Source organism: Cariama cristata, unplaced genomic scaffold, assembly GCF_000690535.1.
Source record: "Cariama cristata isolate BGI_N322 unplaced genomic scaffold, ASM69053v1 scaffold6290, whole genome shotgun sequence".
In the NCBI taxonomy this organism is placed as follows: Eukaryota; Metazoa; Chordata; class Aves; order Cariamiformes; family Cariamidae; genus Cariama; species Cariama cristata.
The window spans coordinates 78,206-94,661 of NW_009594017.1; the positions used below are offsets into that span (position 1 = coordinate 78,206).

The 16,456-nt window shown below is 37.5% G+C and overlaps 1 protein-coding gene across 1 annotated transcript in view; it reads left to right on the forward strand.

Moving 5' to 3' along the window:
- Positions 1-16,456, forward strand: part of LOC104158632 (BDNF/NT-3 growth factors receptor-like) — a 77,963-nt gene extending 61,507 nt beyond the window's left edge. The window contains exons 11-13 of the mRNA XM_009696345.1: positions 4,726-4,797; positions 15,219-15,287; positions 16,165-16,456. Of these exons, the coding sequence (XP_009694647.1) occupies positions 4,726-4,797; positions 15,219-15,287; positions 16,165-16,202 (179 nt within the window). The 3' untranslated portion in view covers positions 16,203-16,456. The remainder of the gene's footprint in view (positions 1-4,725; positions 4,798-15,218; positions 15,288-16,164) is intronic.

Consider the following 16,456-nt stretch of genomic DNA (forward strand, 5'->3'; position numbering starts at 1 on the left):
TCATTACCCACGTCTTATGGAACAGACAATGGTATAGTGAAAATGTAAACCGTAGAGTGAAAATGTAAACTGAACAATAACATTATGAGTGATTCTTCTCTTCCTGTATAGCACCATGTAATTCATGATGTAAAGCTGTCCATCACCAGATTATTGCTAAACTCACTGTGTGGTCATATTGCAGTTTTGGACTAACACTGAAGACACATTGATTTCTGGCTTTGTTAATAGTGTAGGTTTGCACATTGTCCTTCAGGTGTAATATGTCGCTGTAATCCACAGCTCATCTCCTTCTGTCTTACTTAAATAGATGTCCTCATCATTACCTAGCTTGCTTATTCCTTACCTATGATCTTCTAATCTTTTTCGGATGTTTTTTCACTAGCATACAAAAATGTAGATTTCCGTGGCAAGCAGAACTGTTATATTTCAGAGTTTAGGGCAAAAGTGATGATGTCCTTTCGAGTGTGATTTTGCAGTATAGAATTTTTAATCATTTATACAGTTTGTATGAGATAATGGTTCGCATTTTATTTTATGACATTAATTCAGTAATCGTTAAGTATAGAAGCAGCACTGTTAGTCTAGTGTTTTTTTATATCCTATTACTATAGAAGGTGCCTGAATTTAATTCCAGTAGTAGTAATTCTTGCCTCTGTCAATGTTACCGTATTGTCCTTGAGAAAGAGGGTATTTCTAAGGAAGATTTCTAATCTCCAGACAGTGGAAATATTGGTAATTAAATAGGAAATTAAAGGGAAACTAGTCACATGGGTATTTTGAAAATAGCCAACTTCCTACACATGCAAACTCACTGTGTTTGATAGCACTGAACACTCCTTCGTGCAGAAACAGCCTGTAGACTTCTGCCAATGTACTGCTGTGTGGCAGTGGGGCAGAAGTTGTTGCATTTATTACTTCCTGTAGTGGACGGTAAACAGAAAAATCTTTTCATATTTGCACCTTGTTGGTATGCCTTAGTTTAGTGGCATCTCTCTGAGAGGAAATATCTATGGTCAACAATCATTTGGCTGTTGGATGGTTTTCTTCAAGTTCTTTTGGTTTGATCACATTTTAAAAAAATCTTGGCTTGATAATTTTCCAACCTTTTAACATGGTTGATTTGTTCAATAAAGGCATTTTGGAATCAGAAAAGTAGTTCTATGAACTAAATTATGACTTCTCTGTAGATGTACATTAATAATTAGAATGATTTGCAGTAAGACTACTGGATGACCCAAGACCCAAGGAGGAGGCTTTCTTTGTGTTGCAGTAAGTAGCACAGTAGCTGGACCTACCTAAAGAAAAACTACTGGAGACAATTTGTAGGAAAAGAGACTTTAGAAGGAAAACTGAAGAATGTATCGAGGAGGGAAAACTCGCTAAGAAGGAGCATGCAGTGAAATGCAAGATAAATAAGGAGAAAATTATCATACACCTTCCTATGTCTCATCTAATGGTTGGCTTTCTGATACCCATTTATGCTTCGATATTACTTTACCAAACAGCAGTTATTTGGATTTTTCCTGACACACAAATAATAACTTCTCAGATAATTTTATTTCATTCCATTCTATGAAGAGCTTTTTTTTAAAAAAATAAAACATTCTCCTTTATTGGAGTCAAATGGATATTCCTGATAGAAAGTATGCTCAAAGGCCTTTCAGTCCTAGGAAGGATTGAAAGACTGGAAAATCATATTCTGCATCAGTGGGTACTAATGAAAGCACAGGTAGTGGCACAGACAGTCAATAGCATCTTTTAGTTGCTCGCAGTAGTGAGCGTAATATGTACAAACACACACACATATATACGTATATTAATAATATATATAATATACATGTTGTTATGTATTACATAGTCTAAAGTACACAAAAAGTGACAGCTTTGACTTGTTGCTTAAACATATTTCATGTTGTCTTGAATGAATTTGCCATTTCTTTCTGTGAATAGTTTGTAAATGTGCTGTTTTTGAGAAAGTCTGAAGAAAGATCCACTTGGATATGTAAAAAACTGGAGTTAGGACCCTGCTTTGGGAGCTCATTAATGATTCAGGATGATTGGTTTCAGTTTCCCCTCCTTCCTTTCACAAAGCAAAATCCGATCAATACTTTTTTTTCAAGGTCACAACTGCTGCTTGGTCTCTGTCCTTCTCACAACTCCTGCTCAACCATAGTAGTGTTTTGGAGGATTTAATTACTAGTTTAATCAAGGTTGTCAGCAATAACTCTTAGCATAGTCAGACTCAGACAGAAAGCCATACTATTACAGGAGCGGGCTCTGCCCTGATCCAAGTACAGGGGTGCTGTGCTTGTGAATGGCTTCGTGTCAGTCATGAAAGGGGCCTTTCCCCTCCTCTCCTATCCCCAGTAATCCTGTGGTTGCATTATGGACAGAAAAGCAGTGAGACAATGGTATAGCGTATCTCAGATGTTTGATTTTGCAAGGTATGTAAAATGGAGTTGAGTTTGAGAAAGTTAAGCTTCTGTCTTTGTGAGGGAAAGGATGTTTCCGCTGCATGGGCGATGATACTTCTTAATGTGTTTTGGCAATTTGCTTTCCAGAACTGCAAGTGAAAGACAGATTTAAAAAAATACCAATTTTTTTTGTGTACTTTTTTTGGTACATTTTTTCCCTTTATGTGGAAATGAGTTCAGTGTAGACTAAGTAAACTTGTTACATACTCAGTAAAGAACCTCACTTCCTGAAGTAGTGCTGTAAATCCTAAGGAGAGTACCAGATTCAGTATTTTAATTGCCGGAAAGGAAACAATGTTCCTGTAATGGGAGTGGAAACCTTTGTCCCTGTGAAATAGCTTTCCTGTTTTGAGAAATATCAGAAGCAATCACTCACAAGTACAGGAGAATATCTTAATATCTTTTGTTTAGAATCTTGTTAAGAGTATTCTCTCAGCCAAGCATTTTCTTTCTGAATAGGCTGCTAAAATACAGGTTTGATGCTTTGTCAAGAGGCAAGCAGAGCTGCCTACCCTTGCTTACGTGCTTCAGTTTTCACATAGACATCGTATTGATGAACAAGGTCTGCCTTTTGAAATTTAGATTTTATAGTTTAAAAGTGATATTTAAGATCTGTTTACTTGATTAGAATTAGCTGGATGTATTTGTAGGAGCTAAAAAAGTCAGTCCAGTATAATTTTTATGTTGGCTGAAAAATAAATAAAATTTAGGGCATCATCTCTCCCTTCTCCTGCTTTTTAGGAAAATCTGGACAGGGTAGAGGTCTGAAGTCATGACAGAATTTGGAGTTATCATAGTAATTTCAGGAGTGAGCTCCTGGAGGTCAGCTTTATTGTAGAATATTATGAACACAGTTAATCATGCTTGCTGAACATGATGGATCCAAATTTGCTGTCAGTTGTAATCCCTAATCAGTCAAAGAATGTCCACAGTTCACTTTGCTCATTCTACTGACATTATATTTAATATGACTCAAATCAGTTGATTTTATGCTGTTCAAAAAATGATAGTAATGGGAAATCTATTTCTATTGCTTTTTTGTGTGAGACTGATACCTTAATGTTAATATGATTTCCAAGGAAAATGCTGTTTCATGACTCATGTGAAATATATTGGAAGGAATTTGTATGTATATAAATGTGCAGCTACACAAATTTTCAAGCAGTATAATTTAAATAGATGATTTAAGTTGAGCCCTGCTATTTGGCTGGGGTTTGCTTTTTATGTTTTTTTATTTTTAGGTGTTTGTCACTACATGGAATTTATAATGTATGTCCAGGTCTGCTGACCACAGATCCATTGCCTTTGCATGTGGAGTTCATTTTTCCGTGTTGCAAAGAGTACTTTGCACTGGTATCTGAAAAGTCAGGACAGAGAGGCTTGAATTTGCAAATCTTTTGTTTATGTTCATTGTGATGCCTCACGCTGAACTACCTTGGACTAGAACAGGAGACGTGCAAACCTGTTGTTTTGCTACACTGATACTTACTGCCCGACAGAATGCAGTGAGGGATGAGGGAACACTATGGTCTCTGGCACAACATACAGCAACTTGCAGAAGCTTTAGGCAATGCAAGTTGATTAGGTGTTGATTTTCGTATTGGGAGTAAGGAGTAGGGCCACATGCTGAACAAGCTATTTTGAGGTTAGGTCTTCTGAGGATTCTTTAATGCAGTGAATGACTGACTTGGCTGCTAATGAGTTGGGTTTTTCTCTGTCTATGATCCCAACAAAAGCAAAAGACCCAGACAAAAACCATAAACCCAGAGCAAAAAAGTGGTCTATGCAATATGACTAAATACTGACCCTTGACTTCAGTGGGGGCTATTTATACATTAAGTTCATCGTTGCAGGCCAACGATATACACAAAGAAGAATCTGGCCAATGATTGAAGAGTATCTCCTCGTTGCTTATCATAAAGCATCATATTACAATTTTTTCCTAAGTATTTTTAAGCCGTGCATATTTGTATGGCTCAGAAACACATCTACAAGTTGTGTCTAGTAGAGTCCAGTCCAAAAAATACCAGTTAATAGTGACAGCCCTCCTCATGGTATAGATTGTTAACTGTGAAAAATGTGAACTGGGAACAATCTAGAAGTATCACAATGGATATTTTCTCTCCTGCAGAGTAGGGTGGAAAATAAAGCAATTGGTGAAAAAATACAAATATAAAAAAAGAGTAGAATTGGCAGTTGCAAACCAAATGCTTGACAATTGCATTAATGGTAATGCATTCCATTCCAGTTCATGGTGAAGTAGAAGGAGTTGGTCTGGTAGATCAAATATGGCTTTCATTGCAAGACTGCGACAATGAAGGTGAGATGATAAAGCTATTCAGACTCCTAACCTATAAAGAGCAAAGACTGTATTGTTTTTAAATATACCTGGTGAATTTACAGAATTACTTATTTTTAGAACAGATGTCATTATAAAAGACTACATTTGTTTTCAGTTATATTTCTGGGATGTATCTGTCCTATGATGTATATGTATGTGTGCATGTATACATACATTTTTGGTCGAAAAAATATATATGCAGTGAAAATTGTGAATAATTAATGATGCATCTTAGGTTCCCTTATCAATCTGGGACGTTATTTTTCTGTAAATGTCAGGGCTTTGGACAGTGCTTGAAAGGGATTTTATTCTATTGAAATATTTGATAAATTGGGATGGACTAAATAACAGAGTGAGAATGTAATTTGCTGTCTTGTTTTGCTCATTACAAATACATTGTGAAGCAATTGGTAAGAATCCATTTGGTGTAAGCAAACCCAGCTGTATATCTAGGGAAAAGTCCCAAATAACATGTTTAGACTGTTCTCTTTAGATGAGTGGGTTTTTGGTTTTTTGGTTTTTGTTTTTTGGTTTTTTTAGGTTTTTTGTTTTTTTTTTTTTCTTTTTAAGTTTGCTAACATGTTTTCAATCATCATCTGATTTTCCAATCCAGACAAGTAAAATCACAAGAGCTCTCAAGTACCTGTTAATACATTTTGCAGACAGAATGTCAAAAATTGCTTTCTGTTCCATCAATACTGATTGATGGCACCAAGCCTAATAATTAGAACTGGCCAAATACCAGGCTTTTGTGTCCTACATTAACAAAATTGGTATAATTATTTTGAAAATTATTTAACCAGTTGCAATACTAGCATGCATTTCATGTAACTGATCACTTATTCCATTGTACTTCAGGTAATCAGAAATAACTCAATTCTATATTATCTGTTAAGTGGTGTCGCTGGAGAGTGGGCGCAGTGTGTGATTTGCATGTACTGTATAATTTCACTAGGTTCTGGGGCAAAGCACAGCAGTGTTTGAGGCTACCAGTATGCCATCAAATCAAATGGGGCTAGGGTACATTCTCTGGATCTTAGGGAAAGGCATTCATTTAAAACTCTCTTCTCTCTCATCCATCAAATAAGGTGGCCTCATACATACTGTTTATTTTAAGTAATTCCTGACTCATGCTCTCCTTTGAACTGCACTGGGACATGGTCTGTGGAGTGCTATTTATCTTAGGCCAAAATGGTACCTTAATTTAATGTAGATTAAATAATTGTGGATAAAAAATAAGATATACCCATCCTCAAGTCTGGGCTCTAGCTTTTTTATTTACTGACACAAATACGCCGTAAGCATCTTTGTCTTTGAAGTCTTTAGCTTAGTAGATGAGCCTGGAAACAACTGGTCTTGCACATACCATTTACAGTAAAGAGATTTTGGCTTGTTAAGTACTGTTTGGATCTTGTTGTGTGTCTGTTCCACATCTGAATTCGCACTGTTACTCTGGTAGGGTAGAGTCATTCAAGTTCTGGTTTGTAGCAGCCTTGATCCAAGTCAGTCTGAGTTTATATTCTGGGAGGAAGTTGTGGAGGTGGGGATGAGATGGGAATGCCATCTCAAGAAAGGAGGGCAAGCATAAGCTCTATTGGTGATTCCTTTTGCAGTGGCAGTAGCACAGGTGGAGAGTACCATCTTGGCCAAGGCTAGCAGCATTGCTACCAAAGCATTGCTGGGTTCCTGGGACTCCTGACGTGCAGTTGTTACAGGCTAGCACCTGTTTGGTTCTGGACCCCAAGGCTAGGCAGTCATTCTGTTTGCCTGACCAAAGAAGAGCCGGGCATATTGGTTTGGCTATTTATTGATTGAAAAGGCAAGGGGATTTGATTATGAAGACTGAGGACTCTGGATTTCTTAAAACAGTGCCTTTAGGGGGAATTGTCACCAAGTAAAGCATCAATCTCTCTTCTCTCAGAAGAAATATCTGTTATTTCAAAAGCATTTAAAGCATTTTGTTAAGCTTAATATGGCTAAAAGACCATTCTTTCTGTAGAAATGGGGAAATTCAGAAGACACATCTTGGCAATGCTATGGGAATAACTGAACACAGAATCACAGAACCACGGAATTGGTTTGGTTGGAAGAGACCTCTGGGATCATCGGGTCCAACCTTTGCCATAACACCACCATGTCAGCTAGACCATGACACTAAGTGTCACATCCAGTGTTTTCTTAAACACCTCCAGGGATGAGGACCCCACCACCTCCCTGGGCAGCCCATTCCAATGACTAATGACCCTTTCTGTGAAGAAATGCTTCCTCATTTCTAGCCTGAACTTCCCCTGGCGCACTTTCAGACTACACCCTCTTGTCCTATCACTAGTTGCCTGGGAGAAGAGACTGACCCCCACCTTGCTACAACCTCCTTTCAGGAGGATGTTCATGGGATGTTTCCTCACCCCTCCTTTCAGATGTAGAGAGCGATAAGGTCTCCCCTCAGCCTCCTCTTCACCAGGTTAAGAACCCCAGCTCCCTCAGATGCTCCTTATAAGACTTACCCTCCAGACCCTTCACAAGCTCCGTTGCCCTTTGCTGGATGCACTCCAGCACCTCAATAGCACCATTCCTTTCCTGGTTCATTCCCTCTGAAGTTATATGATGGTAATATGTTTTCTTTGGTTGGATAACAGGGCAGGAGTTTGTTCCACATGCGCAGAGAGGAGCATACATGTATAGAAACCCAGCAGCTCCAGTGGCAGGGACACAGTTTCAAGTCAGAGAACAGTCTTATTCACTTACTTGCTAATAGCCTCCCCTGGCAGTTACAGCAATAAGCAACTGAGCATGGTATCCATTATAGACTCATGTCTAATTTATTTCGTGTTAATTAAGTTTATAATTACATAGTATCATTTAGTAAAATAGTTTACTTACTCCTGTAAAGTCACTGAGTCTTCAGGTGGGGCTTTTTGACTGTATTTTGAGTGCAGTTAGCTTTTTAAATATAGTATGTAATTTGTTCTGTCAAAAAGGTGCTGTAAGAAGTAGCATTCATAAATACAAAGAGTGGGAGCTTCCCTTTTTCCCCAACACCATTTTCCTTCTCCATTCCTTGGTATATCCTATGAAGAATGCTCCTTTCAATGGAGATCCATTTTGTGCTCATGGAAAACTGAGAACAAAATGAAGCAAACCAAGGCCAGACTGGAGTAAGCGCACATTGTTTTCACTTTAGCTCCAAGCAGCTGTGATTCAGAAGAATCAAACTGCTTCATTTGATACTGTCTTGTGCAGTATTTTTCCTTAAAAATACTATTCTTCTGTGTTTGGGAGGTATCACAGAGGCGTTCACAGCCAAGCAGTGTCTTTGGTGTGTTTCCAACTTTCTGCAGTATCTGGGGAAAAAGAAAAGTCCCTGGAGCCTTGGAAGAAGTGTAGGACCTGAATGTGTATACTTCAAGCTGCCTACAAAATGTGTGCTAGACTTTGAGATGGCTTTTCAGGAGTGTAAATTCAGACCACGAGGTTCATGAGGAAACAACCCATGCCTCATCCTTCTCTTCCATCAAAGCCCATGTGTTGCTGTGGAGGAAGATGGATGTGGATAAGGTTCAGTGGAAGGCAACTGTAAGGTTGTCTCTTCCCTGTGCTGTGACATTAGGATTTGTGGTAAGATATAACTAGCAGGAATTTTGGGTTATTTTGGGTTTTTCCCCGTGGGACCTATGTCTTAATTTTTCTGTCAGGAGAGAATTTGTGGGGTGAAATACTTGAATCAAGTATCAAAATGGGGCATGATCTCTGGCCCTGAGGTTTAAAGTCTGCACAGGATGGAGGAAGAAAATATGCACAGAAGTGATAGTAGTGTTCATGGAGCAAAACAGTAACTGGGCGAGCTGGGTTTTGGCTCTTGGTTGCTTGCTGTCAGTCCACTATCGTGATCATTGACCACACACAGATCATTTTTTTTTAACGAAGATTGTTAATTGCCACATGGACGTTCTTGAATAATAGTGACTGTAAAGGAAGGCAGTTAAGATTAATGAAGTAAAAAAAAAAGAATTGTTTTGCTAGAGACACTCAGTGATTATGGGATATGCATCTTGTAAGAATTATTCAGACTTCAAAGACTCAAGGTAAAATGTCATAGAAAGGAAGCTGGAGAATTGCTCAGTAACAACTATGAGGCCTGTAATGATAAAAGGAGTTAATATTGTTGTAAGGCAACAGTAAGCAAAATAATCCCCTTATAAATGAATATATATGAGATAGTTCTGTAACTGTTATTGTACTGGAATGAGCAACATTATTTCTTTAATTTGTATGTAAGAACTGGCTTGCCAGTTCTTGTCAAAGGCCATATATTGAAAATGTGGAATATCTATTGATCCTTGGAATTATGCAAGCTAACGTGGTGGCAGAATTGGCTTCAGTATTCAGGTAGAGGCAGAATGATTTCAAAGTTGACAGTGATTCTGTTTTTCAAAAGGGCAGGACATAATTATGCTGTGTCCTTCATGTGCTCTGATCTTCTTTCTTGTGGCTGTAAACTGACACTTGTCAAAAGTGTATCTGTGTAGTAGCATTTCTGTATTTTACGTGCATACCAATGAGCATATTAAACACAAATGCTAGGGATGTCATAAGGTAAACACATTTGACTTTTTAAGTATTTGCAGAAAGATTTGAGAAGATGTTCGTTCATATATTGCTTGATCTCTCCGGCATACAGTGTTTCATGCAAATGAAGTGTAAAATAACCTGCAGACGTCCATATTTTAAAATGTGTATGCAGATAGTAATTGCTACGCCCTTTCCTATGAACTGGGTTTCTATTAATGTGTGTTTTCTGTGGTTCTACAGGGAGCTGCTGTTACTGCAGAATTCTGTTTCAGAGTCTGAACAGTTGCTTATTCACACTCTCTTTTTCACTTTAACCTGTCCCTGTATTAGAAGCTGTGCAAAATATATGCACTGACTCGCTCTGAGCACTGGTGGTTTGAGGTTCAGCTTTTAATGTCCTTGACTCTCAAGAATCAATAGCAAGCATAGCAACTACAACATCAGCAGCAGTACTGTAAAAGGAAACGTCTGTTGGATATTGTGCTGGAAGACATAAGGGTAATGACTGTCCTTGAGAAAGATGCAGTATTTTCTCCTTCAGAGTGCTGAGCACAAATGTTTCATTTTCTGCTACCTACTTGGAAAATGAGTGCATCTTCCAGTGTATCATACCAGGAAATAAAATAAAACCCCCAAATCAAACCAAGGTAAAACAGGTTAAGATATTAAATGATCCTTGTTAGCAATGTAGAGGACTGTTAGCCCAAAATATTTTTGGCCTGTGAAATGCTGAGTAGACAGGTCAAGTTTTATGATCTCTTAGCTCTAACTCATTTTGCACTGAGAACAGCTTTATAGGCTTCTATACTAAAGTCCATATAATTCTGTTTGACCCCGTTTCTCATTTTATGAACTTGTAGATCAATGAAACAAACCATTAAATAGATTGAATGCTGCCTGTAACACTAATGTTGATGGCTCCAATTTTATTAAGCACGTTTGGAAATCTCATACAGGTGGCAGCATCCATAAAATGACAAACTATGTATCCTTATCTCTGGAGCATAAATCTAAACATTAGAGGAAAAGCTAGTGGTAGTGGAAAAGAAATCTTTCTAAGATATTGCAGTATTTTGAAGAAATGTAAAGGAGAGCAAAAACTCTAAGTTTTGAGTTACTATAAATAGTCCTGAGGTTAATATGATAACTGTATTGTGTACTGCCTTCCTGTTGTCGTAAGCAATCGAGGAACATAAGAGGGTCAAGGCTCTTAATGTACAACTTCATGGGATAGACTGTTTAATCACTTTTGATTCTAGTTTTTCCAATTACTAAGTGAATTCAGTTATTGAAAAATCTGATCTGGAAAGACAGACTAAAGTGAAATTCAGATCCAAAATTTTCTGGGAATCCCTGAGCTCTAATAAATAAAGAGTGTGTCCAAGTCTGTGTGTTTTTAGGTCTTTGGTTTTCATTTGTTTGTCTTCTATCCATGCTTTTATCTTTAGGTAAAAAAAGTAATATTTACATATATCATTAGAGCTCTTAATGGCATGAATGAAAAATACTGTCTTATTGCTTCCTGGGGTAAAAGCGATTTAAAAATTAAGAAAAAATTGTATTAAATGTTTATATTACTGTGCTCTGAAACACAAGGCAGTGTTGAGCCTGATGCATGCAAAATCTGCAAAATCCTAAGTATGGATTTCTTCAGACAACTTTGTCTTCTGCTGCTGAATAGGCATTGCTGTAATGAGGCAAAACATTATTCTTCTTTGTGCAATAAACATTCTCCAGAAACCTATCCAGGAGCCTCCCCTTGCTTTCCAATAAAAATGAGGTGACATTTTGTACTCATTTTGCCACAGCATTAGCCAGCACTGCTCTTTGAAGCAGTGGCTCAGATTCAAGAAGCAAATAAAACTAGGAATTAATTGTTTCATGTAATTTTCTACTTGAAACAAGAAACTGACCAATTTGATAATAATACCTTTTTAGGTAATGCAACTATGTCTTCTCTTTGCTTTACTCCCTTCCACTCAGCAGTTTGAGCTTTTTCCATATAGATCACGGTTCATTTAAAAAGACCAGAGATACATGTCTTGTTATGCTCAATTTCCTCCAGGCTGGAAAAAGTAAAAATATAAATTGATTTTTGTTTCAAAATACTCTGTTTGGATCAAGGCCCCAGGTAACATTGTGCTTAGGATAAAGCATATGTACTTGATGAAGAGAGAAAGTGTAATGAGACTTAACATCATAGAAAATTTCGATTGCTCAGCACTTCCTTTGCTTCTGCTTTCCTTTGAATGCTTGGGTTTACGTACATGTTATGCAGGTTGTATGTAGAGACATATTTGGGAAGTGGGATGTACCTATATGAAACTTAGTTTTGAATTCAGTTAAGTCATGATTACAGGAAACCTTTATTTACTCTGGCAGATTTCAGGTCAGGTTTGTAGTGACCAAAGAAAGCTTGATGCAGAACCTCCAATTTATGTACAGCTCATTGGAATATATGATTTCAAATCCTGTTGCAGTAAGAAAGGACTTCAAACAACTAAAATTTATCATCCTGCTTTGCGAAAAAAGTTCAGAAGATTACTATGTTGTAACATTTTCCTCCTTGAATGACTTTAGGTGAAGGCTTGTAGGGAACATAGCCAGTGAGAAGGGGTGTGATCGAGATTGTTTGGGACAGGTAGAAATTGAACCCATGGATGTGTGACTATCCCTGTAACAGTGATGTTCCCAGATATGGCAATGTATTAGATGTTATGATGCATTAGATGTTATGATGCTCTTAACTCTTCAGTTCTGTGTTGTGTGCTGGTTAATGGAGGAAAAAAAGTTTGCTTCTTTACATATAAAAAGGATTGTGTTTATGAAAGACTCTTCTTTCAGAATGAGTTCGGTACCTATAAACATACGGGTTTTTGCTATTGTACTTTTATTTTTATACTTTCTTCTCTAATGTATAGAAAAGCAAGAAAAAACTGGTCTTAAAGGCATTTTATCCAGCTCCCGATGACAGTAAGCTCTTAGGAAGTTATGGGTCATCCAGTATCTGAGATACAGGTCTGTAAAGCTCGATGAGATAGTCAGCTGTGGTACTTCCAGAAAGTCAGTTGTAGGATGAAAAAAAATTTCCACTGTTCACTCAACTGGATCCGTATTAATAACATAATTCAAACTACACTTTCTGTAGCACATTCTCTTCGGTGGAGAGCAGTTGGACTTAAATTTGATGTCCCCAAAAGAGTGTATTGCAAAATCATTATAATGTTTGTTTTAAGAGTAATAATGAATACAATGCTCACTTCAAAACTCTCTGAATGAAGAGCTGATATTGGAAATAAAGTATCAGCAGGTTATATTTTAAACTAATTATTTTCTTTATTGTCTTGGACACATTTGCATCTGAGAGAGACAGATACATAATGTTCCCTTAAAGGATGAATGAAGTTTTGTCATTCCTTGTACAGGGAAGATGGATAGCTTTTTCTCTCTCTTCCACTTTTATTTTGAGTTTTTTATTTTTATTCCTTAGTGTACTTTCCTCTGCAAGTCTGAGTGGCACCTTACATAACAGCAGTGTTTTTTTAAAACTAGTATTAAGCTCAGAATCCAGTGCCCCGGCAGCAATTCAAGCCAAAATCAGGCTTTGCCTCAACCTGCCTAACTGACTCCTTTTGAACTCTGAGAAGCCAGATAAGAGGTTGGCAGCTAGGATGTGAAAAATCATCTTCTAAATACCCACTACCCATAGTATTTTGCCTCTATTAGCTCAAAGACTCCAAATAGTCAGACATCTAGTGTACAAATTAAGTCCAGATTGCCTGTTGCTTAACAGGTTTGCAGCTTTTTGTTCTTTCCCTGGAACTATTTTTTTAAAGCATTTCTGTTCAGGTTCTGCATCTTTATATTTCCGTCCCTCTTCCTTGCTCCATTTCACCCATGTCCTATCAGAGCCTTCCTATATCCCTCACCCCCAATTCTGCACCACCGCCCCCCCTGCCACCCCACAATTATTCTGTATTTCTATGTCCTTTTCTTTTCTACATACTTTATCTGGTTGCTTTCCATGTTTCAGTGAATAAAGTCAATAGACTCTTTTTTTTAAAAACCTTTTTCTTTTCGTTCTGTTTTTTTTTTTTTTGATTTTGGACTCCCTTCTGTTAACTGTTTTTTTCTTTAAAAGATGTATTTATTGTGATTAATTCTTGTACCTTTAATAGGACTTGCAGGACTCCCCTGTGGACTTCTTGACTCCTGTAGACTGCTCAGGTCCTAGGTCTGAGGCTTCTTCCGTTCTGGTTGTTCTAGACATCACTGTTGACTACTAGAGTTGCTAATATACATGCAGATGCAACTAAGAATATAAGCAGATCTATTGTCTACCTGTGTTTTGCATAGTACTGTACACTAAATAGTAGTTCATGAGTTAACAACTTCTCAAATGAAAATTCAGTGGTGACTTTAAACACAGCAGTGTGATTTCACTGCAGCAGACCAGGTAAGGAACAAACTAAAAGGCCAGAAAGCTTTCACTTGCGGATTATTTGCTTTACTGTTAAAAGTGTGGTGTAAACGTGTGTTTTTATGTAAATACATGTATCTGTCCTTTGACTTAGTCTCCAAAAGTATATGCAATCTCACACATCTAAGAAAACAAAATTCTGCAAAGGAAGTCTGAATGGCCTAGGAAATTTGAAGGGAAGGTAGCAACCATGCAGCAGCTTTCAATTCTAGACTACGAAAACCTTGATGATACTTCTTTTTCTGTCTAACGTGTAACTTCCAAACATCCTTAAGAAAATTACTTAGGAGATAATGATAAACTACAGTCACTCAGTAAAGATACTGCAGAAAGGCTTGGAAATGCCTGCCATCTTTGTACCATGTGCAGAAACGGATCCTCAGTCTTGCTCAAACTCTGTTACATGGAGTTTGCAACATGCATATACAGTCACGAAGGTCAACATATTTTGCAGCTGTGCATTTTTCTTGACATTACAGTAGGCTTTTAGGGCTGTGATATTAATACACTGTGTGATGAACTGAATTTTTAATGATAGGGTTTTGGTTTTGAATTCTCTTGTTGAGAATTTCATGGTACGGCAAAACTATATTAATTCACTTTGAGATATTTTATGTGTGTAAGACGAGGCAGTAGAAGGAGCAAGGACCCAAATGATGTAAGCTTCAGTAAGAGCACAGATTCCAATAATAATGTCATGTTCCTTACAAGTTCTTAAGATACTCATTACTACATGTGGATGTGACTGTAAGAAACTCATCTTCTCAATGTCGGTCTAGCCTAGAGCCTTCCTTTCAAGGTAGAACAGTCCTGATGTGGAAGCCTAGCTGTTCTGAAATGATACTCACTTCAACTGATACTGAATTTTTGTGTGTGAATTAGCCAAGTCCCTTTGTTTTTTCTTGATGTCTTACACTAAACCTCATGAATTGTTTCAGAGGAAAGGAGTTTTGCCACACTCTTTGGGAATTGTGCTGTGGCTCAAAGCTAGCGTGTTCAGCTTCTGAATGTGCCATTACCTGCTTTCAGGGTAGAAGGACTAAGAATGCCTCGAGGTTAGGACAAGCAAGGAAATGCAATGTAAATGAATTAGTCATTGTTACTTAATTACTAACAGTCAAAATCAACTTGTCTTGAAACTGATAGCATAAGTCCCATTCATTTAACACAAATCAAGATTTGGCTCTGAACTGTTGTTTAAAGTGTGTGGAATATGGATAAACTTTTACTCTTCATAAACATTGAGAACTTACTAAAGCAAGGTAAAAAAACCAAAAAAACCCTACTGATGAAATTTATATTTGCAGGATAATAGTACAACTCTCACATGTTTTTTTTCAAATGTCATTAGAGCAAGTAATGGTGACTGTCAACAGTGATGTACATAATAACTCAACTGCATCAGATAACAACAGACTGGGTAAGACAATGCTGTTCTAGGAAGCATTTATGCTATAGAGTTGGATAGCTGGATTTCACACAGGGCCAAACATAGCCGCCTTTAAAGTTCTTAGCCTTAAACGGTCAGGTAATGTTTGGGGAACAGGTTTCTCCTTCATCTCAGAACAGAACATGACCCAGGGGTTTTTACTTCTGTTTCAATGTACCATCATATTTAGTTGTTGATTTTTAAGTTCCTACTGATATTTAGAAACAATACATTTTGAGATAATTAAGTAACATTTACCCCAGCTCCACTTTTTTCTGCCATTACAAAGTCATTTAATGACATTAAGGGCAGGACAGTGTTTGGAGCAGACAGAAGGGATGATGTGCACAGAGCTGAGGTGTGAAACAAAGGTTAGAGAGGAACCTGGTGTTTTACTTAGAGTGACTCCGTGGCATGGCAGGGTTCTCTTTACTTAGTTGGCTGACCAGACCAAAGATGGAGCACTTGATTGTGTACCCAAGCTTGTTCACCATAGGCCTTTGCGCAAGGCAGGACACCTGTCTGAGGTCTTTCTGATGCATGCATAGTACAGTCCTTGGTTGGAGAATTCTAGATTTATTGCATTACAGTTTAATGTGAATATTTTGATATGTTAAAGACAAATGATTAGCATGCCTTGTGCATTTTTAGTTAATGGATAAAATCATTGGCCACAAGATAGAGCTACTGTTGTCATTTTCATAAATTCATGTTCAGTTTTTATTTAACATTTTATGTATGTGTTAAATGCATTTTATGTTTATGTGTTTGATTGTAAAGTATTCCTTTGTGTTTGGGCTTTTGTATTAATTTTTCTTTGACTTCTTTTTAAAGCATGATTTCTCACATTTTATTTTGTTTCTTTTAGGTTTTGTTTTATTTCATAAGATCCCACTGGATGGGTAAATGAAATAAGGAAAAGATGAGAGAGGGGCTGTTGAGCTTGTGGAAACTGTATGCTGCACACTAGGGAGTGGACAGTGTTCTTGCCCAGTGAAGTGCCACCTCCCTTGGATTTCTCTTTTAGACATTGGTTGTGTTTGGAGAACTGTAGAAATACATTCAAATCAGTAGCTGTTTTTGCAAAAACAGGGCAAAGCCAAGCCCTGAGGCAGCTATAAAACTCAAGAAAGTCCAGAAATAAGCTATCTCACTCTTTC